Source organism: Ursus maritimus, unplaced genomic scaffold (genome assembly GCF_017311325.1).
Source record: "Ursus maritimus isolate PB19 unplaced genomic scaffold, ASM1731132v1 scaffold_21, whole genome shotgun sequence".
Classification (NCBI taxonomy): domain Eukaryota; kingdom Metazoa; phylum Chordata; class Mammalia; order Carnivora; family Ursidae; genus Ursus; species Ursus maritimus.
Window position 1 is genome coordinate 46,840,062 of NW_024424564.1, and position 27,441 is coordinate 46,867,502.

The following is a 27,441-nucleotide window of genomic DNA, read 5'->3' on the forward strand; positions in this document are numbered from 1 at the left end:
GGCAGCCACTTCCTAGGTGGCCTGGGAGAGTCCACATTCTGGGCCACGAATGTACCTTCCAGCCTTGGACAGATCTAAGATGGGAGGCTGGCCCTAGCCGGGGTCATAATGGCATTCCGGGCTGGGGCTTCATAAGTCCTTGAGGAGGTGGGAATCCCCAAGTGGGCTTCTCTCCTCCATAATTTCCTCAAAAAGCCCGGATACAAAATGTTTTCAATCCATTTTGCCACATGTTTCAATACCAGGTTACCAGGTAATAAGAATTAGAATTTATGAGTGATGACGGAAAGGTCAGGCACATTATATCTTAATCTTCTGAGCCACTTTGTAAAGCTAGAATTATCCCTATTTTTTTTTTAATTGGAGAATAATTAACATGCAGTGTTACATTAGGTTCAGGCATACAATATAATGATTCAACAATTCTACACATCACTCATGAATTATCCCTGTTTTTAAGGTGTGGAAACTGTGGTTCAGAGAGGCACAAGATCATGGGGCTGAGGGAGTGGGGAAAGCCAGGATTCCAGCCTGGGTGCATAGGACTTCCAAAGCCCTGCTCTTTCCAACCTCCAAGAGGGGTGACAGAGGTGACTAAGACCCTGCTCCTTCCCATGGTGGGTGGAGCGACAGACCCATCCCAGCTATTATATTGGTCAGAGTGACATCACCACCAGGGCAGCTGAGTGGAAGGCTGATTCATCTGAGGTCAGGAGGGACCTCTGGGGAGGAGTGGCTGACCCAGGTCTTGGAGAGGGGAGCGGAATGAGGCTTAGGGGTTCCAAGGCCTGAGGCCCAGAGCCCCACCAGACAAGGGCCTGCTTCCTATGGGTTCTGTCCACAGGGGCCTCGCCCACCATCTCTCTAATGGGGCGGGAGGAGATCCCTGAGCCTACACAGGGGCAGAGAACTCTGAGGGACCTGTTGTCAGGCTTAATACATCACTGAGTGCACACCTGGACCGACGTGGGTGGGGTGGGAGCATGAAGTCTCCCTGGCAGGCGATGGGGGGAGGGGATGGTGGCAGATGGAACTGTGGAGGTCAGGGTTATTTTGGAGTGGTGAGAGTGGGTCATGAAAGCTGGTGGCCATCTGGGGGGTGCTTTGGCGTCAGCGGGGGAACTGCCTGATTGGCCTGAGGTGGGGGGAATGCCTGCTCAAAGTTTCAGGCAAGAGAGGTGAGTGGGTTTAGGGAAGTCAGTGTGGGGGATCTGCAGGTCCTTAGGGCAAAGAGTGGGAAGAGAGCAGGCTGGGAGAAAGGAGAATTCCAGGTGGGCAGCATGGTGGAGGCAGTCGGGTGGAGAAGTCATTGTGGGACCAGCGAGTTCGCAGTGGGTGAGGGGTCCAGGGGCTATCCCGGAGTTCTCTGACGGGTTCTTGAGGAAAAGCGGTGACCGCGGTCACCCAGCAGAGGGGCTGCGGGGTGTCCGCCCCTCGGGCGGGCGGGGGCGCGTCTGGGGGCGGAGCCGCCGTTGGGTGGGGCGCCAGGCCCCTGCTCCCCGCGGCGGCGGGCGGGGACCGAAGCCAGCGGGACGCCCGCGCCCGCGGCCGGCCCACAGCGAGGGGGGCGGGCGGCGGTGAGTAGGCGGCGGCCCGCCGGGCCGGGCCACGCGGGCGGCGGCTGCTCGGGCAGGTCCGGGCAGGGCCGGGCGGGGAGCAGCGAGCCCAGCGGGGACCCCGCGCCGGAGCCCGAGCGCGGACACCGAGGCCGCGGCCCCGCCTCCTCCCCGCCCTGCGCCCGCCGCCCGCGGGTCGGCGCCCGCAGCTCGGAGCGGCGCCGGAGTCGGAGCTGGAGCTGCAGCCGGAAACCGGCCGGAGTCGGGCCGGGGGGTGAAGCCTGATCCCGGCGGCGCCCGGAGCCGGTCCCGAGCCCCACGCGGCTCATGGCGGGGCCGCGGGGCGCGCTGCTGGCCTGGTGCCGCCGCCAGTGCGAGGGCTACCGCGGCGTGGACATCCGCGACCTGAGCAGCTCCTTCCGGGACGGCCTGGCCTTCTGCGCCATCCTGCACCGGCACCGGCCCGACCTGCTGTGAGTGCCCGGGGCGGGGGGTGGGGGGTGGCGGGCGGGCCGGGGCGCAGGGCGGCGCGGGCCAGAGCTGGGGACCCCCGCCCCCCTCAGTGACGCGGAGGCCGGGCGGTGGCAGGCGCCGCCCCCCGGAGACCCGGACGCCGACCCTACCGACAGGCCCTCAACGACTCGCGGGTCACCGAGCACCCGTCCCCCGGGGGACCCCTCCCCCACGAGGCCCCGCCCCCACCCACTGGGACACTGAACCTGCCCCCCATACTAGTCCCTGCGCCGAGGGCCCTGGCCCCGCCCACAGGGCACTGATTTCCGCCAAAGGGACACCTAGCCCTCCTTGGGGACCCTGGGCCTTTCCCGCACTACAGTGCTCTCAAACAGGCGCACTGAGCAACCCCCTCTCCGCGAGGCATTGAGGCCGGTCCCTCTGTGAGGGGCTCCTCTTGCTCACTTCTCTGAATCCCCCATGGCATCTTGTCTCCAGGGCACAGAGGAGACCCCGGGTTAATAGTGGTTGGATGAATGGATATACACCCCCTACCTCCCACCCCAGTGAGGACACAGAGCTGCCTCCCAAGTGTGTGCCCCCCAGCCCTGCCGTCCTCAGTGGGGCAGGGAGGCTGAGGGAAGATTCCCAAGGTCTGACTGACAGCCAGCCACGGCCACCGCGCTGCTCCAGGGTGGGAAATGGCCCCCCTTGCCCCCAGCTGCTGAGTGAGCTTCTCATGGGAAAATGTATTCAGACCCCTGGAGCAGTCGACTTGGGGCTTCTCTCTCAGCTCCCCCTGCTATGCGCTGTCCATTTACTCACTCATTCACTCATTCATCAAACGTGGAGTGAAAATTAAGCTGGGCCCCACCATTCCTTGGGCTTCGTGACTCATCCGCACCTTGAGACCCAGAGACCTGGTCCTTGCCTCTCTTGCCAACAGTGACCCCGACAGGGCTCCTCAAGCCCGGGTCTTTGGTGCGTGTTCTGCTGCAGACCTGCTCTCCTGCTGATGGCACCTGGGAGGGCGCTGATGGAGGCGAGAAGGGAGGAGAGGATGGCCTCAAGGATCCCATCTGTACCGTGTGCTGCCATGTCTGGGTGCTGGGGTGGGCCCCGCACTGGGCCGCTCAGGAGAGGGTTTGGGGGGATGTGGCTGCAGAAGCAAAGGAGAAGAGGTGGAGACATCTGTGGGCTTCTGCCTGCTGTGGGGCTGGGGCGGCTGCTGTAACACAGGCTCGGGGTGGGGGGAGCTCAGGAATGGGACTTGGAAGGATGGAGGAGAAGGGTGCCCAGATTGGACCCCTGCGTTGGAGCGGAGGGCTCAAGGGGTCTTCCGTTTTGGCTGGGTAGCAGACGTTGAGGCAAGAGGCAGGGGACAGGGCCAGTGTGTGAAGGGACCTCAGTGCCAAGCTAAGGTGATTGGTGGACCCGAGCTTGCCAGCATCAAAGTACAGGTGTTTGGCTTCGTTCGGCTCCTCCAGGGGTAAATCACCGGACCCCTCCAGACATCAGTTTTCTCATCGGTACAGTGGGATTGATAATAGGATCTATGTCACAGAATTGTGAGGATTATATGAGGTAATGAGCATTCAATTAACATGAGTTATTGTGAGTTGTGTGATTAGACAGTAGGGTATGACGAGTGTATGTTCTCCTTCGTTTATTCAGCAGTATTTACGGAGTTACTACTCTGTGCTGGGCCCTGCCTGGTAATGGAGATAGCAGGAGCCAGGTGCCCTCCGAGGGAAGGGCGTTCCCGGGGCCGGAGGGGGCCACCTGAGCAGAGCCGGGGGAGGGAGCACTGCTGGGGCCCATAGCACATGGCAGGGAGGACTAGGAGATGCAGTGGGCAGGGCCTCTTGCTGGCTAAGGGGGGGTGGATGGAGCCACAAGGAGCTTTGTGGGTTTTAAGCAGGGGAGGGCAGCTCCCCTCCTAAGAAGAAATCCAGAATCATGTGTAGACATTCATTTGTAGAGCAGGCCAGTTTCCTGGCTACCAGCCCATTGTGCAGAAGAAAAACTGAGGCCCGGCTGCCACAGAAGGCATAGATAGGGATGATCTCCATGAGAGTAGGGGTAGGGTAGGGGTGGAGGACAAGAATCCTCTGAAGAGGTTCAGTCTCTTAGAGCTTCGGGCCCTGCCTCTGCTGGGGGGCGGGGTTTGCCATGCTGGGGGGCCTGGTTCATTGTTCCCCACCCCTCCCACCCCCAATCCAGGCATCTTTAAGCTCCCTTGAGGGCAGAGACCATGTGGGTTTCATTTTTGTGTCCTTCATCTCCCCCAGAGCCAAACAGATCTTCCCCGGCTTTTGAAAACTCTCAGAAAATTTCTGTGTTACCAAAGCCCAGATGTTGATTAGGGACAGACACGGGGGTGGGGAAGAAGCTGGAGGAAAAACCAGTGTCTCTGGGGCCTTTACAGTTCTCACACTGTTTCCCGAATTTATTCATTCAATAAATATTTGTTGAGCATTTACTAAGTACCAGGAACTACATAGGGTGTTGGGGGCACAGGGTGAATAACGTGTGACCCCGGCCTTCTAGGAACACTGCGGGACAGACTGAAATTAACTGCCAAGACAAGTTGCTTTTGTCTCCTTTGGTCTCTGAGCAAGCCTTTGTTGGGGCTGAGCTGGTGTCCTTTCACCTGTTCAAAGTGTCACAGACCAGGAGGCTGAGGTTTAGAGACTTTAAATAGTTATGGTCACACTCTTAGGCTGTGGTAAAGCAAGAGGGCTTAGGGACCCAGCTTCGACAGGCCTGGGGGGTGGGGGGTGGGGGCAGGGGCAGAGAGGGTGGAGAGGGGAGGGAAGTGGCCTGGCCAGAGGTGGCCAAAGGGCTGAGGCTCATACTTAGTCAGCTCCCCTGTCCTAGTCCACCCAGCCTTGGGGCACCTCCCTCTGGGGTTCTCAGGCTACCTTTTCCTGCCTCTGCCTACCGTTCATCATACCTGGACTCTGCCTGGAGAGGTTTGGGGGTGTGGGGGGGACATGCTTGCGTGCCCCCTTGTATCAGTGAGGCCTGCCCTTCACCAAGTCCAGACTCAACCAGCCCTCCCCACCAACCTGGGAGGGGGTGCTAGAGCTTGCCCCAACTTACAGATGGGGAAATGAAGGCCAAGAAGACTGCTGACCTGCCCAAGGTTGCACAGCCAGGCCTGGGAGAGCAGAGCCTGGGACCCTGACCTTGAAGGTGGTGCTGCCGGCTCCAGCCTCTGGGCCCACCATGTGGGAGAGTCAAGGCCACAGTTTTCAGCCATAGAAGGGCAAGGCTTTGGGCGAGTGCACCCAGGAGGCTGGGGTTTAGCCAGTTCAGCAGCCTGGAGCACTGAGGGGGAGGAAGGAGATAAACAGAGCTAGCAGGCCGGCCAGCTGTCTCCCGCCAGGGTCCCCAGGGCAGGCCCTGCTGCCTCTCACCTGTCCCAGCTTAGAAACTGGGAAACCCTTTGCTGCTCCCCCAAAGGAAGTTGTCCCCAGGAGGGGCCCAGAGGGTCGGCCAGACGTTCGGTGTCAGTAGGTCTGGAGTAAGTATGTACAATTTCCAGTCTGATTCAAACTTGTTCTTCTATTCCTGGCCCCATTAAAAAACATTCGTCTCTGGGCTGGGTTGGGGATTCGGCAAGTCGGTATGGCTTCTTGGGGTTTGTGATATCCAGCGGAAGGTCCAAAAATGTGGATTCTCATGTCTGGGTGGCTTCGCCTCTCTGGGTCTCAGTGCCCTCATCCATCAAATGGGGTCAGTACCTGCCAGGAGAGTTGCTATGGAAATAAACTGCCGAGAGGAGCTCAGCTCACGCTGCCCGGCGTGAGGTCAGCAATCCGTGGCCGTCCCCCTCATTACAGACATTAGTCCTGGTCTCAGTTCTGTCTTTGCCACTGACTCAGGACATGGCTTTCCGACGCAGTGAGAGAACTGAGCTTGTTGCCTCAGTTTCCTTGTTGACCGTCCACAGACCCCTCCCCCAACCCTGCTGAGGCCCACGCTGGCTGGGATGAGGTCACCTCCGTTCCTTCCAGACTCCACACCCCTGCCCCAGTCACCTCCTCAATGCTCCTCCTCCCCTTTACCTCTTGCAGAGATTTTGATTCGCTTTCCAAGGACAATGTCTTCGAGAATAACCGTTTGGTGAGTCCCTAAACAGATGGACGCTTTAGAGGCTGTGAGTGTGTGGAGGGGGGGCGGGGTGGGCAGGGGTTTTGCAGAGTAGGAGCTGAGGTGAGGGGCTCCTGGACCAGCTCTCTGAGAAGCTGCTTTGCCCTGGGGCCCTGGCTGCTCCTCTCCCCACCCACCTTTTCCTTCTGGCCCCTATATGCCTGGAGCGCCAGCCCCGCCCTTCTCCGGGTCACCATGTGGGGCCAGAGCTAAGGGGAGCCCACAGTCCTGGACCCTTCATCCCACTGAGGGAAGCTGGGCCTAGGCTGAGGGGCACTAACCCTAACCCTGCCTCCTCATCCTCTTCCTCTTGTGGCTGCTTTTGCACCCACTCCTGCACTTTCCCCACTCCTGCACCTGCCCCCCACCTTCCCCCACCCCATGCCCTACCTGCACTCCTACCCTTGCCCCCCCACCCCACCCCCTGCACCTGCCCTCACCCCAGGCCTTTGAAGTGGCCGAGAAGGAGCTGGGGATCCCTGCTCTCCTGGACCCCAATGACATGGTCTCCATGAGTGTCCCCGACTGCCTCAGCATCATGACCTACGTGTCCCAGTATTACAACCACTTCGCCAGCCCTGGCCAAGGTGAGAGGGGGCCAGCCCTGCAGGGGGGCTGGCCCTGGGGGTGGGGCTGGGGAGGTGCCGGGCTCTTTTCCTCTGAGCTCCCCAGCCCAGGAGGCAGCACAATCACCAGATCATTCACTGAGTCGTTGAAATCCCGATTGCGTAAGAGCGCACTGTGCTGGGCCCTGGGGGTGCAGCTGTGAACGCTGGCTCCCCTTGTGCAGCCCACGGTTTCCTGGGCAGTAAACCCCTAAGCCAATCACTGAACAAAATAAAGGTAGAGAGACAAAGCAGGGCGCATTCGTCTGCTGTGAGCTCACCTCTCTGGCGCCCACCCCCCTCACTTCCTGTTTGCAGACACTTCCCTGGGGCGCTTTTCCTCCCAAGCTAGTGGCCCTGTGGGGCTGTGGTGCAGCCTCTTCCCCAGAAATGACCTGAGAGGCTGGGCACCTGGGGGTGGGCACAGAGGGAGCTATGGGGTGCTTCTCTGCTCTGAGTCAGGTCACTGGGTGGCTACTGGACCTCCCGCCTGGGGCCCCTCCTGCAGGAATGTCTCCTGGGGACAGCTGGGCCTCTCCTTCTGCAGAGAAGAAATGGGCCCAGAGGGGAAGCAGGGAGGTCAAGATCACACCACAGGAAAGCTGAATGGCTGGACAGGAATCCAGATGTCCCCACACCTGTGCTGGGTCCCTGGGGGCCTTGCCCCTCCCCTGTCCCATTTTGGTCCTACCCCTTGCCTTGGCTCTCCCCTGTAGACAATCTCAGCCTGTCTCTTTAAGATAAAAGTGTTCTACGAAGTCAGGGTTTTGTTTTTTTTTTTTCTTACTAAGAGCAAATCATGCTTACTATAGAAAATTTAGAATATAGCAAAGCGCATAAAAATTAAGATAATCTGTTAACCGCCCCAATGATAGAGATCAATATTATCGTTGAACAAATAACATGAAGTGTGTTTTAGTAGAAATCAAAATGAAAGTGTTTCCCCACCACTGAGTCTTTGGTGACAGGCAGTAGGGTGGCAATGAAGAGCGTGGGTTTAGAACTTCTGCTCTGCCATTGACTATCTGGATGACAATGGGCCACCATGGTCACCTGGCTGCCTCAGTTTCTCCTTTGCAGTGCAGATAAGAACAGTGCCCTGTCTCTCAGGGTTGATGTGAGGACTAAGTGAGGAAATGTGAACCTGTGTCTGGCCCTTATTTAGGGCTCAGGGTTCACATTATTATGACTTCTTTCTTTCATTGCTTAGAGTTTAGCTTGCTTACCTAGAATCATAATTCAGTCTTACCTTCTGGAGGGTTCCCTGTCTCCAAACCCTCATCTCTTTCAACTAAGCTCTTTTCTGGAGGGCCACCCTTCCGGGGACCTGCGAGGCGGGAGGGGTGGGGAAGGGCCCTCCACAGTACTGGGTCCTCACTGGGCACCCCGGGCGGGCCTGGTGGGCCCAGCTCCCCTAGCCATGCCTGGGACGGGGCACCCCGTGGGCTTGCGGGGGTTCTTATCGATAAAGGTACAGTTTGTGCTTCTCATACAACTTGGCCTCTAGATGCAAACCGTTTGTATCCCACCTGCTGTTCCGCCAAAGGAAACAACAGCAGTGTGTTCCCACCCTGGAGGCAGAGCTGGCGGTTAGACTCCCGCAGATGGTCCTGTACCGTACCTTCTGGGCGACTAGAAGGACTTCAAGGGCAATTTGGACCAGGCTTGACTTTCCCTGGGCCGGGTGGCTCTGGAACCTGGCCCAGGCTGAGACATAGCACCGTGCTGAGTGTTCGCTCGCGCCAGGCTCCACGGTGCTGGTGACCCTGGGCCCATCAGCTGACCCTTGCCCTCCAGAAGCTGCAGTGTGGTCTGGAACCAGAGCGTGCATGAGGGACGCCCAGCGGCTGTGTGCAATTGCAGTCATGGGGCAGGGCGAGTGTTATCCAGATAAAGTTCAGCTTCTTAGTGGGGCCCCTGGGGGTCTCTCCCCCACTTAGCTTGAGTCACTCACTGCCCTAGCCGGAGGCCTACTGAATTTTTTGTGTTTTGAACACATCACATTCCTTCTCTGCTCAGTCTTTCTTTCTGGTGATCCTCCAGCCCCAAACTCCATTTTCTGTTCCACATCTCCTACCCATAAACATTCTTTCCTACCTGTCCTCTAATCTTCACATTTTGCCTCCTCTAAGCAGCCTGCCCTGATTTACCCCAGGCGCTCTTGTGGCCCCCTGCCCTGTGGTGAACACATAAGACTCTGGTCAAATGTTTGGATCACTCCTCCCCCTTCTCTGGCAGACCATGTGTGTCCGGTTCCCAGCTACGTAGCCCCGGCACCTGGTACTCACTCATTCATTCAATAAATATTTATTGAGCCCCTGCGGTGTGCCGGGAACCGTGCTAGGTGCTGGGGAGAGAGATGAGAATAGGAAGGAGAGAGAGAACACAAATGAAGAGGTGGTATCATTTCAAGGGAGTCCAGTGAAGGAGACAAAACAAGGTAATGGGGTAAAAAGCGGCGGGAGGATGAAGAGGCTATTCTAGATGAGTGGTCGTTGAGGACTTCTCTGAGGAGGTGACATTTGAGCTAAACCTCCAACAAGGAGAAGAAGGAGGCCATTTGAAGATCTGGGAAGGAATGTTCCAGGCTAGGGGCAGCAGGGGGGTCTGCGTGCTTCAGGGGACAGCAGGAAGACGGGGATGAGGACAGAGGGATGGTGGGGAGTGGTACTTGATGAGGCTACGGGCTTCCAAAATTTCTGGCTATAACTCATCACACACATTCCCATCACAGCCCAAGTTCACGCACATGTGTCACTGAAGCAAGTTTCAGGAAACGATTCTTCCCCTTACAACATGTGATACTTGCAGGGGCGCCTGGCTGACTCAGTAGGTAGTGCGTGCGACTCCGGGGGGTCGCGAGTTCAAGTCCCACGTTCGGCGTAGGGCTTACTTAAAAAAAACACAACACCACAACATGTGATGCGTGAAGATATTTTCTATTTCACCTTTTAAATGTGTTGGTTGTAACCACTAAATTAATATCAGGGTCCCTTAATGGAATGTGATCGAGTTTGGCAAATGATATTTTAGACGACAGTAAGGAACTTGGATTTTATTCCTAAAATCATCAAACAGTAGAATTGATGTTTGGGGGTATATGGTTTTCTGAATTTTCGTTTTTTATTTTAATCACTGGGGACAGCGTAGGTGCTCCGTGAATATTTGCTGAAGTCATACAGGAGTGGAGTCTGCGACGGGGCTGGTGGGCTGGGGAGGGTGAGTTTCTTCTGCTGTGGGGGAGTGCAGCCACACCAGCCCATTTTCCTGAACCTTCCGGCCAGCACCCCGTGGTTCCTCTCTTTGCCTTCCTTCCCAACCCCTTGCCCTGGTGGGAAGGAAGCTCCTGGGCCTGCTGTGTGCTGGGCGCCTGCTCAGTCTGTGATCGTACTGTTGCCTTCGCTTTGACATGGCTGCTGTGCGGTCGGAGTCACTGTCCTTCTTTGTGGAGGCTCGGGGAGCCTTGGGCAGCCTGCCCTTGGCATTCGGCTGGGAAGAGGAGGGGTCTCCTGGCCTGTGTGAAGTGGGAGCCTGCTCTGGTCCAACCATGTTGGGTGGTCTGCCCAAAGGCCATAGCTGTGGAGTTCAAGGTTCAGGCCGCCTGGGGGCCTCCTGGGGCCCAGGGTGTCCACCTTCCTCAGGCTGTCTTTCCTGTCCCTTGGCAGCTGGCATCTCATCGCCTAGAAAGGCCCAGGCACCCTCCTCTCCGCCATTGGAAGCACCTACTCCCGCAGAGCCAGGAGACAGGGCTCAGGTAGGCCGATGCATCGGGGTGGGGGTGGGGGTGGGACTGAGTGGGTACCATTGCAGTGTTCCTTCTAGGTCCTTTCCCTGTTGGCTTTGGAAGTAGAGCCTCAGGGGCCAGGGTGGCTGAGGGGGCATAGGCCAGATTCCGGTCCCATTCTGTGGGCAGGGAGCTCCATGCTTCCTCCAGGGCTTGGGGTGGGATCAGGAGATGCCTGGCCTGGGAAGGGGGCATCGGACAGTCTGCCTCACTGACCTCGCCATCCCGGCACTGACAGGATGTACACATGTAATGTAGCAAATACTCCCCTGGATTCCTGTCAAGACAGAGCTTTTAGCTTCCTAGCATGATTCCGTTTTGTCCTCTCAACAGCTCTGGGAGGTGGGTGGTATGCGTCCTGAGAGACAGATGAGAACCCTGAGGCTCGAGAGGTTTGGTCATTTGTCTAAGGTCTGTCCCGCACTCCAAGATGCTTAGAGGAGTGACACCAGCCCTTCACATCTGGATAGCACTTCACGGGGTGCAAAGGGCTTTTCCCACCTGCGCCCCGACTTGTCCTTGCTGGAGGAGCTCCTGAGGGCCGGGGAGCCTGGCCCGGTGTGGGCGCTCAGTGAGCTGGGGCTGAGACAGGCCGGGGTTATAGGATTCCACCGGTAGGTGGGAACCCAAGGCCCAGAGACGTGGGCTTGCTCCAGCTCACGGTGCCTGGAAGTGGAGAAGCTGGGATTTAAACCTGCGGCAGCTCTAGGAGGGGAGACAGAGAAGGCAGATGAGGTGGGCCTAAGAGGATGGTCACCGGTCAGGAGACAACCTGCAGGGGTGGGAGAGGGGTAAGAGCAGCCAAGGGGAAGGAGGTTATACAGCCAGGAGCCGTCTTTCTGGCGGAGAGGGCCCCAGAAACTGGAAGTCAGGACTTTTGTTTCCATTCTGACTCAGTGACCTTGAGCAAGTCTTTCCCCAGCTCTGGGCTTCAGTTTCCTCATCTGCAAAGTGACGACTGTGTCCCTTCCTCTGCTCCTCCTGGGGCTCTGGTGAAGTGCATTAGCACCGTGAAGCTCACGTGTACTTGGGGGACAGCGGCTACTGGAGGGAGGGGGGCTCTTCTAGAACAGGGAGGCTGATGACCACAGCCCTGTGCCCCTCTGCCCACCCCACTCCCTGCAGGGCGAGGAGCTGTCGCCGGGCAGCCTGTCGGAGCAGGGCGCCCAGCGGACCCCCAGCAGCACGTGCGCGGCCTGCCGGCAGCATGTGCACCTGGTTCAGCGCTACCTGGCCGAGGGCAAGCTGTACCACCGCCACTGCTTCCGGTGAGTGGCCACGGGAGCCTGGGGGGTGGGGGGGCAAACCCCCCAACACCCCATTTCCAAGGAGGGGAGCTTCCGTGGATCCAGCATCACAGTGTGCCAGGCACACAGAGGGGCCCTTCATGTGAGAGCGTCTTGCTTATCAACCCATTTTACTGATGAGCCAACTAAGGCTTAGTGAGGGGAGAAGCCTGGTCAGTCACAGAATCAGAGGAGCTGAGCTCAGGGGTTCTGCCTCCCGCGCTGAAGCTCTCTGAGGCTAACGACCTGATGACGATTAAGGAGCTGCTTTAGAAGCCCTTGAAAAAAAGAAAAGATTTTTAAAAAAATCACAATAACAGCTTGCTTTCAATGTGTGGCTCCCAGAAGAAGCCAAGTTTAAAGAAAATGAAATAAGAGACGAGGAAAAGACAAATAACCTGGAACATGTATGAAGACATTTTTAAAAAAGATTTTATATGTTTATTTGAGAGAGAGAGCGTGAGCAAGGGAGAGACAGAGCGCCCAAGTGCAGGAGCAGGGGGAGGGGCAGAGGGAGAGGGAGAAGCAGACTCCCCGCTGAGCAGGGAGCCCAGTACAGGGATCCCGGGATCATGACCTGAGCTGAAGGCAGACACTTAATCGACTGATGCACCCCCGAAAACATTTTATATGTTGCAAAAAAGCAATCAGAAAATAAATAGTCAAGGGAAGCCAGTGACTGAGTTCCGATATGCATTCGACTGTGCGTTAGTGTGTGTGTCTGTGTGTGTCTGTGTGTGTCTCCGTGAGTATGGGTGTGTCTGTATGTCTGTCGGTGTGGTTTAGTGTGTGTGTGTGGCCATGGCTGTTGGTGTGTATCTGTGTATGTCTATGGGTATGTGTGCGTCTGTGGGCGTGTGTGTGGGTTTCTGTGGGTGTGGGTGTGGGTGTGTGGTGGCCAGACCTGGAACCCCAGGGGCCCAATTGCAGAACCAAGGCGTCATGAGGGAAAAGTCTCAAGCAGGGGCACCATTCTACTAACACATTCACGTCTGGCCACTGGGACAGCGTTTTAAGGGCTTTGTCCAGTGACTCCCAGTAAAAAATGCGTTTGACACCGTGGCCAGTTGTGAATACGCACCGGAATAAAACCCCATGGAAATAGATGCACAACCGGAGAGTTTCCTCAAACAGCACATTCTTACTTGTGCGATACACTCCGATATATTGTATTTTATTCTGTTTCATAAAAAACAAAATCGAAAAACCTCGCTTGGTTCACGACCACGCGGTTGGTTTCCTGAGCCGCTCACGACCCACGGCCTCGGCGCTGGCTGGTCTCCCCGCGCGGGGGCAGACTTTTGCTTCCTCTTGCAGCACAAACTGAAGCATGTTTCACAATTTATGTTGCTTGATTTCATGTGATTTTATAGTTCTGGGCTTCTGGCAGTTACCGTGTTCCTTCTCCAGTGGGAAGTCTGGGGTACCGGATCCAGGCCGGCAGATGGGAGGAGGGAGGGCGGGCACAGCCGCGGCTCTGGGGGAGGAGGAGCCAGGGTCCCGGGCTGGGTGCCCGGCTGCGTTGAAGCCCCCTCCCGACCTTCTCCCTGGCAGGTGTCGGCAGTGCTCCAGCACCCTGCTCCCTGGAGCTTACAGAAGTGGGCCTGAGGAAGGCACCTTCGTGTGCGCGGAGCACTGCGCCAGGCTGGGCCCGGGTGGGCGGTTGGGGGCCAAGCCCGGGCCCCCTCTGCAGCCAAAGCAGCAGCAACTTGCAGAAGAAGTCAAGGATGTGGACGGCGGCGGTGCGGGTGCTAGTGTGCCCGCAGGGGCTGAGGTGGGTGTCCCCAAGGCCAGCCCCGAGGCCCGGCCCCAGATCGCCACCAAACCCCGGCTTCCAAGCAAACCACAGGAGCTGGGCAGCTCCCCGGCCGGCCGCCCCACGCCTGCCCCGAGGAAGGCCCCCGAGAGCCCAGCCCTGACACCCCCCACGCCCCGGCCCCGGTCCAGTCTGCAGCACGAGAACTCGGCGGAACAGGGTGGCAGCAGTGGCCTAGTAAATGGTGAGCGAGGGTCCAGTGGGAGCTGGGCACTTGCTGGGGTGCGTCTGGTGTTTCGGTGTACGTGTGTGTGCGTTGGGAGTTTTCGTGTGTCCACGTTCTCTGGGCCTTGTTCAGTTCCACACGCACAGGGGGCCTGCTCTGAGCCCAGCCCTGAGCTGGGCCCTGGGGACAGATCCTGTTCAGGCCTGGTTGTGCCTTCGAGGCTCTGCCAGTCTCAGCGGGGGGACAAGCACAGACATAGGGATTTCCGTAGAACGTGGGAGTCTCTTAAGATAGGGGAAGCAGAGGTTCTTGTGGGTTTCATGTAGGACACTTGGGGGTCAGGGAAGACTTCAAGGAGGAGGTGACACTGGGGCTGAGGTAACGCAGTGTTTTCTGTCCACGCTGGGGAAGTGTCCGAGTGACACTTGGGTTCCCCCTTCTGGGCTGAAGTGCCGATGGGGTTTCCAGGTCTCCTGGCCTTGGCTCTATGACTGTTCTTACCTGTCACTTTTGGTGCTTATCTAATCTCCCCGTGTGCTGGGAGGTGCAAGGTGGGAGGAGAGGTTGCCATGGCCACCTGGAGTCCTGGCTAAGCCAGGTAGAAAGGGAGGGCACGCCGCGGCTCCACAGTGCCCGACTCTGCTGCCCAGCCCACAGCCACCCATGAGGAAGGCCTGTCTCACTCTCCTTTCCCATCTAGGAAGGCTGCACGAACCCCCCGTCCCCAAGCCGAGAGGGACGCCCAAGCTGTCAGAGAGGTACGCTGGCTTGGAGAGGCTTTCCCGTGTTGGAGGCCCTCGTGCTGGGAATGGGGGTGCCCCTGGGGTCTGGGGGGTGGGCGAGGCTTCCGTGGGCACATGACTCACCAGTACAGTCTCCCGAGGATGTGCGAGGCTCATTCTGGGTGGATGACGCTGGGGCCGAGTGCTTTGCCCACATCTTCCCCGAGGCTCCCCTGGGGTCCCTACTCCTGTGGGTGTAGTCCTGCTAGAGGCAGTGCCTCTGGAGCCCCTGGACCTCTCCATGCCCCTGCTGCTCTGTGACATGGGAGACTTAGGCCTCACTCAGAGAACTGTTGTGAGAATTGGCAGCTGAAGTCTAGAAAGACCCAGAAAAGCTCCGCTGTGTACCTGGCTCAGGCCCTCCAGCCTGGGACTCTGCGTCCTGCTGTGAGGACAGCTATTTCCAGCTGTTCTTTGGAGCTGTGTGGTCTCTGAGGGGGAGAGTGGGCCCCAGCTGTAATAGTAGTTAACACTCAGTGAGCACTTGCTGTATGCAAAGCGCTCTGCCCATTGGATCCTTAGAATGCCCTTGTGAAGTGAAGGTTATTGTCCCCATTTCATACGTGGGCGACTATGGAGAGGGGCCAGGTGACTGAGCCTCACACAGAGAGCCCCTGCGGGTCCTTTCCTGGGCTGGGCTGATGCAGGCTGAAGGTTCATTCTCTCTGGGCCTTAAGGGTCCCAGCCAGGATGTAACAGTCCATGTCAGCCTTGGGCCCAGACCGATCTCACGGGGCTGCGGGAGAGGGGTGCAGTTTCTCATCCACTCCCTTTGAAATGGGCTTAAAACTGTCCAGAGAGAAGAGGCTGCTGCCCCCACCCCAATGGTTTCTGCCTCTTCCCCCATCCCTCCAGGACACCAGCCCCCAGGAAAGACCCCCCATGGATCACCCTGGTGCAGGCAGAGCCAAAGAAGAAGCCAGCCCCCCTCCCGCCGAGCAGTAGCCCCGGACCTCCAAGCCGGGACAGCAGGCAGGTGGAGAATGGCGGCGTGAAGGAGGCGGCCCAGCAGAGCCAGGTGACAGCTGGCCCAGAGCCCAAGCCCTACAACCCCTTTGAAGAGGAGGAGGAGGACGAGCCCCCAGCTGCACCCAGCCTGGCCGCTGGCCCTGCCCTAGCCCCCTCGGCGGAGTCCGCACCCAAGTCCCTGCACCCCTGGTATGGCATCACCCCCACCAGCAGCCCCAAGACGAAGAAGCGCCCTGCCCCCCGCGCGCCCAGCGCGTCCCCACTCGGTGAGTGCCGTCTCTGGGAGCTCTCCTGACAAAACGCTGGGCTTGGGGGCCGGGGTCAGCCCAGGGCTGGAGGAGGCTGTGTGGTGCAGTGGGGTCCCTGCCAGGCCAGGGGCCACGTGTGTCCTCTCAGCTGATTCGAGAGCACACCTATGGGGTAGGTCTCATGCTCCCATCTTGCCGGTGGGGAAGCAGGCACAGAGAGGGCATGGGATTTGCCCAAGGCCTCAGAGCGCTTGAGCAGTATAGGCGGGATTTGACAGGCAGGAGGCCAGAGGTCGGAGGCTCCGCACTCTAGCCTCCTAACCCTCCGTTACGTAACCCACCTCACGTAAGGTGTCGTGAGGATTAAACGTGTGCCCGCTGCAGGGCTCAGCACCTCCTGGCTCGCGGAGAGCGTGTGGCGGGGTTCACTTGAGTCCTGCCTGTCTAGTCTCTACCCTCCCGTCGCCGGGCACCTTGGGCTCTGACCTGGCTGTGGGTGACCTTGAGCAGCTCCTTCCTGTGTCTGCCTTCAGTGTCCCCATCTGGAAGTTGGTGGTAGTGGGCCAGCCTCGGGTGCTGTGCCTCCCTCCACCCACCACGCCCTCTCACCCATGCTCTTTGTAATTGTGTTTTTTTAAGATTTATTTGTCTATTTGAGAGACAGAGACAGGGAGATACAGAAAGAGGGGTGTGCCGGGCAGAGAGAGAGGGAGAGAGAATCTCAAGCAGATTCCCCGCTGAGCATGAAACTTGACTTGACCCCAGGACCCCGAGATCATGACTGAGCTGAAATCAAGAATCAGACGCTCAACTGACTGAACCCCCCAGGGGCCCCTCATTGTAGTTTTTGTCTATCACCGTCTTGCGGGCTTCTCAGGCCTCAGGCCTGGTCACCTTCCATCATGGCTGGGGGTCCGGCCGCCTCCCAAGACCCCAGCGGGAGCCCCTTGGACGGGGGGCTGAGAGTGCACGAGAGATGCCTGGAGGCAGGTGCTCAGGTGGCCCGGGGCTCCCCGCTCCGGCCCCTGCTGGAACCCCGGGACCCTCTAGCTACGGAGGGGTGGGCAGCTGCGGGACGCCGGCCCTTCCCGGGCAAGTGCCTTCCCTCTGAATCCGCCGGCTCATCTGGAAAACACAGATGGCGATGCTTCAAGGCATGGTATCCATCACCCACACGAGGGTTAAAGCGGCACAGGGCGGTGCCTGGCCCGGGCCGGCAGCTGTAAGGGCTGCCGGTTCCCCCCTTCTCCTGCTGGTCCGAGGCAGAGGACAGGCCAGCCTGGATTCTGTCTGCCCTCCCCTTCCCCTGGCAGCCTCGCCTCCTCCACTGGGCTTTGCTTTGGGTCAGATCAGACAGGGGAGGGGAAGTGGAGGCAGCGGCCACATGCAGGAGGAAGTGAGAGGCAGTGAGGGAACCCAGGACTGCAGATGTGCCCTGAGGTGGCGCCCCAGATCCCCAAGCGTGGGGGCTGAATGCGGACGATTCGTCGGCTGCTGACCTCGGGCCTGTCACGCCCTTGCTGCTCTCTGGGCCCCGGCCTTGTCTGGACACGGAAGCACTTGGGGTTCCAGGGCTCCCTGCGGCTCTGTGGAGGGTGGAGGGTGTCAGGTGAGGCTGTGCCTCCTCGTGGGGCGCTCACGTGCTCATTTGTTTGTACAGCTCTGCACACCTCCCGCCTGTCGCACTCGGAGCCGCCCTCCGCGACCCCGTCACCAGCCCTCAGTGTGGAGAGCCTGTCCTCCGAGAGCTCCAGCCAGACCCCCTCTGGGGAGCTTCTAGAACCACCCGTTGTGCCCAAGAGCTCCTCGGAGCCTGCGGTCCATGCCCCTGGCACCCCTGGGACCTCTGCCAGCCTCTCCGCTGACTCCTCCCTGTCCTCCTCCGGGGAGCTGGTGCAGCCCAGCGTGGACCAGATACCTCAGGCCAGCCCTGGCCTTGCCCCCGGTACCAGGGGCAGCCCGGGTCCCCAGCCAGCCAAGCCCTGCAGTGGCGCTGCCCCCACCCCTCTCTTACTGGTTGGAGACAAGAGCCCCGCGCCTTCCCCTGGAAGCTCGTCCCCGCAGCTCCAAGTGAAGGTGAGTGCTCCCCTTGCCAAGAGCTGCCGTCCTGTCTGGCCTCAGGGCAGGGATGTCCAGGGCCTTCCATCTTTGCTGGCCTCTGACTTCTTTACTGACTTGGCTGTGTCCCCCAGGACTCCATTCATGACTCCGTTCATGACTCCATTCACTGAGGCGCGGGTTTCTCTACCCATCCTCCCATCCATCTACCCCCCCTTTCCACCTGCCTGGCCCTTCATACAGTGACGCGCCTGGGCACCTGTTTACTTGCCTGTCCCATGTACTTGCCCATCCGGGACCCACTCCCCCCGCCACCATCCATCTTCGCATCCTTCTGTCCACCTTTTTGTTCACGAGGCCCTGTTTATGCCGAGGCCCCTCCCACACCCTCCGTGTCCTCCGTCTCCTCGCGGGGGAACCGGTCTCAGGGAGCTCATTCTCCAGGTGACCTTTGTGGCTGTTCGTGTAATTGTTCCTTAGTCCCATGCCAGGAACCGGGGGTCATCAGGGGTCAGGACCCTCCTCTGGGCATCTAGTTCCTGAGGGCGCCTCTCTTGTAGCCACAATCCTTTTGGGCCACCAGGTTCTGATTGTCCACGTCTGCACACACTCTGCAGCCCTCTGAGGGTCCGGGGCTCGTGCGGCCCCGGGTGGAGAGTGGCAGGACTGCTCGGGTGGGGTGGCTGTAGTCACGGTCTGATGACCTGATGGAGGATAAGTCTGGGGAGAGGGCTGAGCGCTTGGTCCAGCTCCTACCTGGGCACCTCTCAGACGTTTCACCTGCCCTGGCCTGGTCAGCAGCCTCCTGTTCGGCTCTGCTACCGGCCTGCCGTGTGACCTTGAGAAGGCCCCGCCCCTTCTGTGGGCCTCAGACTGCTCTGAGGAGGCCCAGGGTTCCCTAGTGGTGGCACGTGGGGAAGAGGTCAACTTTGGGCACTCCCCCCCGCCCCACTCCTTCAGGCAGCTCCTTTTAAACGTCTTCTTTCTGTCCTGGGGGTGTGTGAAAGGTTGGCTTGACTGAGTCTGTGCTAAAAGGCTGAGACTCCTTGGGGACCTTGGGGGCCTGGGGCTGGTTGACCCTGCTGGGCCCCTCTGGGTGCTGCCCTGTGGGAACCAAACCCTTTTTCTCTGCCATGCCTGGACTCAGGCCCTGGTACTTTTCCTGCCTCAGAAATCCCTGGGCAACTACCAGCCTGAAAGAATCTCTCCATGGGCTAGCACGGGTGAGGTGAGAGGGCTCCCTCCAGCCTCCCTCGGCTGCTGGGAGAAAGTTGGGTCAACACTCCTGGGAGCACTGGGGGCCTCAAGCGAGACCTTCCCATGGGGACCCATCACGACACCTCTGTGTCTGATGAGCTGGGGAAACAGCAGGAAGACATTGCGTTGCCCATGTGGCAGACGAGGCCCTGTCCCAGTGCGGGGGCTGTCTGGCTGTGCTGGCCTTAGAGGGGTGGGGTCTCCGCAGAGGGTCAGACAGATGCAGGGCTGGGGTGCATGGAGGGTGGTGCAGCAGAGGGGAGGGGTCTTTCCTGGATGGGGAGGAAGGAAGCTACTTTTTTCCTCCATCTGGCCAGATGGAAGGTGGGATCCCTGCTTTCACACTTCCTGGTGGGGTGACATGGGCTAGGAGCTTCATTTCCCTCTCTGAGCCTGAGAGTCCCTGCTAGAAAGGGGTGGTTGTGAGCCCTGAGTCAGCAAGCATAGCCGTCTACACTCCATATCCTGACCACTGTCCCTGACCCTAGCTTGGGCCCTTAGGAAGTGCATGACCTTGAGCCAATTAATTAACCTCTCTGAACTTAAGTGCACTCAGCTATAAATTGGGCATTACAGTACCCATTTTGCAGAGAGGTTCGAGAACAGGAGTATGTAAAGGTATCCAGTGCTGGGCTGTAGGCGGGAGGTCCTTGGAAATGGAAATGTCTGTCGAACACCACGGTGCACCAGACACGGAGTGCTGGGAGAGTCTCTCTCTCCCTGCCTGGGCTGCCTCCTCCCCGGCTCCAGGCCCTAGTCCCATGTAGTCAGGCTGCCGGGGGTCCTACTGCACCCCCTCCCCAGACTTACCTTCTGCCATTCTCCCTGCCTTCAGTCTTCCTGCAAGGAGAACCCTTTTAACCGGAAGGCATCACCCACAGCATCCCCAGCCACAAAGAAGACCACCAAGGGATCCAAGCCAGCCAGGCCGCCTGCCCCAGGACACGGCTTCCCGCTTATCAAACGCAAGGTACCGGCAGGCAGCCCGCAGGCCCTCGGCCACCTGGGCCCGGGCCCCCTCCCTTGGCCGCCTCAGGAGTCCCGTGGGACTGAGATGAGCTGTGTGGGCAGCTGCCTTTGGGGGTGTGGAGAGGGGCACTTGGGGGCCCGATTGGAAGGTTAACTTGCAGCCGGGGGGACTGTGAGCAGACCAGCTGTTCTCAAGCTGGAGCCATGGCTGGCGCATTTCACTTGTTACTAATAATAGTTCAAGGATCAGAGCACTCCCATGATACACTTCCAGTTAAACAGATTAGAGTGCTGTCGAGCTTCTCTCTCTCCCAGGGTCACTCTCTTACATTGTGATATCATTTCTGGAGTGGCAGAGGCGGGGGAAGGGCTGCCACGAGAGGCGGGAGGTTGTGCCTCCCTCTGGGTGTGCCTTTTGGCGCTGGGGCCAGGGGCATGGAGGGGTTGGGACCCTCTCCACAGCGGCCCTTCCCCACACTGGGATCCTGCACCTGGCCACGCTGGGGTGCGGGACAGAGCCCAGGCCCAGGGTCTGGGGAGGCCAGTGCTGGCCAGAGAAATGGCAAAGCCCCTGGCAGCAGGCAGGTGGGAGGGGTGGGCTGTCCTTCCGGTGACCGGGGTGTTGTCGGGCAGGTCCAGGCTGACCAGTACATCCCCGAGGAGGACATCCACGGAGAGATGGACACGATCGAGCGCCAGCTGGATGCGCTGGAACACCGTGGAGTCCTGCTGGAGGAGAAGCTTCGTGGCGGAGTGAACGGTGCGCGGGAGCTGCTGGGAGGGCCTGGTGGGTGGGACTTAGGGGTGGCAGGGGCCTCCCTCCCCAAGGGCGAGCCTCGATGGCTCCTTTGAGGGCTGCAAGTGCTGCCAGCCCTGGCCTCAGTGGGCATCTGGCTTCCAGAGGGCCGTGAGGACGACATGCTGGTGGACTGGTTCAAGCTCATCCACGAGAAGCATCTGCTGGTGCGGCGGGAGTCCGAGCTCATCTATGTGTGAGTCCTCCCCCCGCGGCCCCTGCTCCCCTCCCCAGAATCCGTGGACTTCAGCACGGAGCATCTCCCCTGCCTTCCCTCCTCGCTGGCAGCCCGGGGCAGGGTTAACAGTTGGCTGTTCCCGCTGTCTAGTTTCAAGCAGCAGAACCTGGAGCAACGCCAGGCGGACGTGGAGTACGAGCTCCGCTGTCTCCTCAACAAGCCAGGTGAGCGCAGCCACAGGCACTCCTCTGGCCCCTGCCCGGGGGCCGTGACATTCACGCACGAGGGGGCCCACTTCTTACCCTCCCGGCTGGGGAGGAGGCAGAGCCCCGGGGTGGGGACACACAGGCCGACTCTGGGAACAGGGCCAGAGGAGGAGAGGGCCAGGAGGTGCTGTCTGGGTCATAGCAGGTGATACCTAGGCTCGAGTGATGGCAGGAGAAGGAACAGCATGGCCAGTGTGGGGGTGTGGCCTCATGTGCCATCAGGAGTGACCGGCTTGCAGAGAGCAGCAGGCCCAGGAGCAGACTATCTTGGCTGCTCCCTCTCCTGGGACTTGTGGGTAGACGGGTACCTGCTGGGGAGAGCCTTCGGGCTCCAGGGCCCAGGGCTGCCCCAGATGAGTGGGTGACAGCAGATTCCTGTCCAGAGGCACCTCAGGGCTCATGGCCATGAGGCCAGAGCATGGCCAGGCTTCACCAGTGGTGGGAGGCATGGTGGAAGGATCCCGAGTGCAGTGTGGCTCAGAAGGACTCTGGGGGTGCGGGGCAGGACGGTGGAGGGGCAGCGGGAGGGGTTGGGTGTGGCGTCGCAGTTAGGCAGGTTTCTTAGCCTCACTGAGCCTTAGTGGCTTCAAGTGTAAGATTGGATGAAGGTACCCACCTTGTAGGGTATTCCTGGGATAGGAGATAAGGATGTGGAAACGCTCTGTGCCCCCGAGGGGCTGGTGGTTGATGGTTATGATGTGGCTGAGTTGGGGTCTGTGGCCCTGACGTGTCGTTGAGCCACAGAGCCACAGGTGGGCAGCGAGACCACAGGAGCCAGGGCTCTTGGCCGCTTCCTCCGGCCCAGGCGGTGGGCTTCACTGTGTCCATTTCACAGATGAGGAAATGAAGAACCGGAGGTTGAGTCTTGCCCGTTGATGGTGGCGCTGGGCTTCTAATCCCTGACTCTGACTTGGCCTGTCCCTCCTGCCTGCTGGGACAGTGGCCCTGCCTCTCCACTGACTAGGGAACTTGGGAGGCTGGATAAGACCCAGAGCAGAAGCGTCTCTGGAAGCCAGTCCGCTGCCCTGTATGAGTCATTCCCACATCGCCTGGAGGCTGGGACACGGCCCCCACGCAGAGGGAGCCACAGTGACGCCCTGTGGCTGGAGTGGGCGCAGTCCTGTGGGCCTCCCGGCCAGCCTGGCCCTGGGCGTATGGTGCTGCTTCTGCAGCCTTCTGTCTGATGGCTCCTCGTCCTGGGCTTGTCATCCTGTCCCGGAGGTTGCTTTTGCAGGGTGAGACTGGCTTATAAGGCCCGAGGTCAGTTAGGGACCCATAAAGCACCGTAAGGGCTGTAGCTTGCTGTGTGACACTGGTCAAGGACCTAACTTCCCTGAGCCTCAGTTTCCCACATGTAGTGTAGGGACATGACCTCCCCACGCCCCACATTTGGGAAGTAGCGGAGGGATTTGAATTGGGATGGTGACTCCCATGATGTCTCCAGAACTATGCCGGGCTGCCTGCTCCTGAGCTCTGGCAAGGTGAGGTGTAAGGACATTGGAATGTGACTGTGGGGGTTCAGGATGTTTATTTCAAGACAGGGAGGCCTGTGGTGGTGGATGTTGTGGAGGGAAGGCTAGGTGTGGACACCCTTCCCCTGGGAGCCTGTGGGCTGGACAAAAGGGAAACTAAGGTGCAAGTGGACCCTTGGGTGGTCCTGTGGGATGGATGGCTCGGGTTCCTGAGAGGAGGCTGGTGGGACAGCAGGTATATGACCCCTCAGGGACACCTCCTGGCTGGGCTCACCACCCCCATGGTCCTGTCCCCTCTGATCTGCCCTCCTTCATGGCATTATGTTAAGATCCCAATACGCCACTTGGGTCACATTGCTTCTACTGTGTAAGGACCGCTGGGGTCCCCTGGTATCTGCCCAGGCCTGCCCCGCTCTGGCCGGCCAGCCCACCTTTGGAGGCTCTCAGCAGGCCTGGCCTGAATCCTGCCTCCTCCAAGAAACCTCCTAGTGAACATTCGTTGAGCGAATGAATGAGCAGAAGCAGGATCCCCTCTGGCAAGAGCTGGTCGTGCTTGCCCTTCCGGAGCCCTCTTGAAGGGTTTTTTGGTAGGCAGCCTAGTCTCCTTGGTCTCTTCCTTAACAACCTTCATTTCCCCCAAAACGGGTCATCCCCCCCCAGGTGGGCCCCTCCTTCCTGTCCTCACAGGACCCAGCATGGGGCTGGTCCATGGCCACCTCAGCACTTAGGCATTGGCCCCTGGCTTCCTGGGAAGGCAGGAGGGTTTCCCACCACCCAGTTCCCCAAATTTCTCCTTGGACAGAAAAGGACTGGACAGAGGAGGACCGGGGCCGAGAGAAGGTGCTGATGCAGGAGCTCATGACCCTGATCGAGCAGCGCAACGCCATCGTCAACTGCCTGGACGAGGACCGGCAGAGGTGAGGCGGCTGGGGAGGGGCTCCCCCCACCCCAGGGTGGGAGGTTCCTTGCAGGAGGGGCCCAGAGCAGGCCAGGCCAGCCCTGCCCTCGTGGCCAGCAATCCCAGCACACCCTCTCTCAACTTGTGGGAGGGACTCAGGCTGGAAGGGACTAAGAGAATATCTGGTCCTTCCTCCTGTGGGACACTCGGCTTCCCTTTCTCATTTCAGGGAGGAGGAGGAAGACAAGATGTTGGAAGCCATGATCAGGAGGAAAGGTGAGGCCCCTCCCAGGGCTCTGGTCCACCTCGATCTGTGGGAGGGTAGGGGGCAGGTTGAACAGAGGCTTGGAGTGGGCGCTCCAGGGATGGTGTGGGCAAACTCTAAGCCTCCCCCTTGATGGGAGGGCCATGCGTGGTGAGGCAGGCCAGCCTAGAGCCAGGAAGGCTGTGGCCTGGGCTCAGAGGGTGGGCTGCAGGGAGGGCTGGGGTGGGTAAGGAGCACTGTCCCAGGGCGGCTGCTTGAGGCCGGGAGTTCCTCCTTGACATCTGCAGCTGCTCTTGGAGAAGTTTGTGGGCGAGGGGCGCCTGGGTGGCTCAGTTGGTTAAACCCCTGACTGCTGATTTCGGCTCTGGTCATGATCTCATGGTGCTGGATTGAGCCCTGCGTCTGGCTTTGCGCCTAGCGGGCAGTCGGCTTGGGGATTCTCTCCCTCTGCTTCCCCCCGCCCGCCCCACCCTGGGCACTGTGGCCCAGTTACTGAGGTGAAAATAGTAAGTGTGTGTAAAAAAAAAAAAAAAAAAAAAAAGTTTGTGGGCTCAAATAGCCGTGCCTACCAGAGATAAGATGGTGCCCGGAACAGCTAAAAGAGCACTGGCCTGGGAGTCAGGAGACCTGGGTTATATCTTGGTTCCACCAGTGACTCATTTTTGTGTTCTTGTGGTTAGGTCTGGACTCTAGTCGGGCTGCAACTTATTAGCTGGGTGACTTGGAGCCCGTCATTTCAGCCTTTTCAGCCGTGCAGGCCTCCCCGTCCCGGTGTGCAACATGGGGGTGCAGAGGGTTCCTGGGATGGCGCACAGAAAGCACTTCGCCCTGAGCCTGGCACCTGCAGGGTGCGCCACCGGTGTCGGTCCATTTCAAAGGTCTGCAGTTGCCTCGTGAAAACTGCGGGTGAGGGGGATCGTGTTTGAGGCTCCTTCTAGCTCCGTCAGTGTCCGTGCTGTAGCCCCCGGAGCTGTGAGCACTGGGCTTCTTCACGATAAATCTAGGCCATGCTTCCAAGCTCCAGGTTGCTTTCACAGTTGCTTATTTCTGGATCCTTGCCGAAACACCGCGACGGGCATGGTCCCCATCCTCACAAAGGTGAAGTGACGTGCCCAGGACTCCAGACGGGCTGGAGGAGCGGAGCTGGGCCTTCGTCACTGCCCCGGCCTGTGCCGACGTGCTCCCCTTAGCCACATGCTAAGTGCTCCCCCTTCTCTTCTGCAGAGTTCCAGAAGGAGGCTGAACCCGAGGGCAAGAAGAAGGGGAAGTTCAAGACCATGAAGGTGCTGAAGCTGCTAGGGAACAAGCGGGACACCAAGAGCAAGTCCCCGGGGGACAAGAGCTAACAGCGAGGGTGGCCAGCTGGGACCCCCACCCCTCCTGGCGTGTGCAGCCCCCCGGCTGTGCTCTGCTGGGGGGGCACGCTGCTTCCCACTGGGATCAGTCCCGGGGAAAGATGACGTCAGGGGAGGGGGCCTCTGGGTGACAGCTTCTCCCTCCTCAGGGTCCTCTGGCTGGTCTGGGCCAAAGAATTTTCTTCCCTTTTCTGAGGGCCGCGGGCAGCTGTGGCTCAGCCCTGCCCGGTCTGGTTCTGAGGACTCCAGAGGCTGTGACTGAGCCAAGGAGCAAGCAGGGCCCTGGGTCCAGGGAGCGGCGGGGGCTCAGCACACCTGCCTGGCATCCCAGCCACTGCCTGCCGTGACAGGCAGTTCCTGGGTCTCTCTTCCCTTCTGTACCATGTCCAGATGGGATTCTTAGCTGTCAGAGTTCTGACCTGAAGGCCCTTCCACCCCTGCGGTCGGCCCTTCCACCCATGAGGTGGTGGACCTCTGGCCTGGGGTCTCCTGCCCTCGGGGCTCTGCTGCTCTTGGCAGGCCGGCAAGCCTGGCTTGGCTGCCCTGGTTTCTTCCTGCCCCAGCCCTGGCTCTGAGTTCCCGTTTTGCTTTCCAGCGCAGGTGGCCCTGAATCTGTTTCTCCTCACTCAGGAGCTCTATTTATGAAGTCTAATTAGGTTTGAACTCGTTACTGTGTCCTCAGACACGAATGGGCCTGGCGGACAAATCCGGCCCTCTGTCCCTCAAAGCTCTAGGAGGTGCTTGTCTCATCTCCCCTTGTTCCATCGGAAACCTCACCCCCAGGAATCGGGGCCAGGTGGCTGTGCTGGGCTGGGTGGGTGCCCTAGAGCTGAGTCCCCAGGGAGGGCCTCTGGGAGACGGGCCCCAGGGGTGGTTCTGGTCCGCGAGCATCAGCGGAGGGAGCTGTGCTTCACGGAGGTGCTAATCTCGGGTTCCTTAACACATTGTAGCCTGACCCCTCATTTAGACTTGCCCCCGCCACCCCAGGGCTGGGGGATGGTGGGCCCATTCCTGGGTGTGGTCATCACCAGTCTGTCTTCTCACACTTGACTGTTGTCCGCTCTCTCCCGACTTGTTCGCCCGAAGGACTGACGGCCACTCACCCCACTGTGATGGCCATGGGACAGGAGGAGCCAATGGGGATAATTGCCTTTTCCCCAGGGAATGTGTCCAGCAGCCGTCATCGGGCAAAGCGCTGTTGCTATAAGCTATCTGTGGGGCGCTCGGGGGGCCCCCTCCCTCAGCACACCTCTGGGGAAAGTACGCACTGTATTCACTCGCGAGGGTTTTCCTCACCAACAATAAATGGAGACAACCTCAGTTGCCAGTGCCCCCGAGCCTTGGGCGTGTTGCCCTCAGCCGGGTCTGCCTTCTTCCCTGCCGCCCCATGCCCCGTGGCCGGGCATCTCTGGTTGCCCGGGAGGGGAAAGTGGGGCTGTCCACGGCAAGGGGCGTTGGCCCTCGGGGCCTGCCAGTGGGCAGGACTCTTCCTCTGCAGAGAGAGGCGGCCTGTGCAGCCCCTGGTGTTCTTGCGAACATCTCTTGACCTGGAGCTGGTCACCAACTCTAAAGGCTTTTGGGGGCCCGGCAGGTCACACACCTGACCAGGCGGGGTGTAACCTGAGGGCTGGCTCTGGCAGGCTGTCAGGGTGTCCGGAGACTCAGCGGGGACTGAGGTGAACGGGGGTGTCTATGCCCCAACTAAAGGGGGAAGTTCTTCCTTACTTACGTCGACTGTAGCCTGTGGGAATGTGGCCCTATGTGGCCAGACCTTCCATTTTTCAAAAGAAGCTAGAAATGCAGATTTTGTGTGTGTGTGTGTGTCTGTGTGTGATTTGTAAATGTTGGCAACTAATCTGAATTTAAATCAAGGGTAGGCTATGCTGTCACGGGTGGGCCAAAGGTGTGCTGGGGTTCTCTGGTTTGCTGCCTTGGGGCTACATGAGGGGGCCTTTGAGGTGGAGGACAGCTGTCCTTATGGTATACCCTCCGCCCTCAGGTTCTGAAGGATATGTGGACACAGGCTTCCCATGGAAATGTTCCCGAACCAGCCCTTCGTCTGGCCCCTTCCACTTACCTGTTTGAGGCTGTGGGGCCGTGTGTG

General features: G+C 59.4%; 1 protein-coding gene across 1 annotated transcript; it reads left to right on the top strand.

Annotated features, from left to right (window-relative positions):
• The first annotated feature begins 1,767 nt into the window (after positions 1–1,767).
• On the top strand, positions 1,768–26,657 carry MICALL1 (MICAL like 1). Its single transcript, XM_040637508.1, has 16 exons — positions 1,768–2,029; positions 6,092–6,140; positions 6,613–6,754; positions 10,438–10,526; positions 11,682–11,824; positions 13,397–13,842; positions 14,525–14,582; positions 15,462–15,841; positions 17,484–17,899; positions 19,974–20,108; positions 20,741–20,867; positions 21,009–21,099; positions 21,232–21,305; positions 23,622–23,736; positions 23,947–23,993; positions 25,207–26,657. The coding sequence occupies exons 1-16, from the start codon at positions 1,884–1,886 to the stop codon at positions 25,326–25,328; spliced, it is 2,580 nt and encodes an 859-aa protein (XP_040493442.1). The 5' UTR covers positions 1,768–1,883; the 3' UTR covers positions 25,329–26,657.
• The last annotated feature ends 784 nt before the right edge of the window (positions 26,658–27,441 follow it).

Coding starts and splice junctions, on each gene's coding strand:
- MICALL1 (XM_040637508.1), top strand. CDS start 1,884: ATGGCGGGGCCGCGGGGCGCGCTGCTGGCCTGGTGCCGCCGCCAGTGC. Junction 6,141..6,612: donor TCTTCGAGAATAACCGTTTG/GTGAGTCCCTAA, acceptor CCCTCACCCCAG/GCCTTTGAAGTGGCCGAGAA. Junction 23,994..25,206: donor AGCCATGATCAGGAGGAAAG/GTGAGGCCCCTC, acceptor TCTCTTCTGCAG/AGTTCCAGAAGGAGGCTGAA.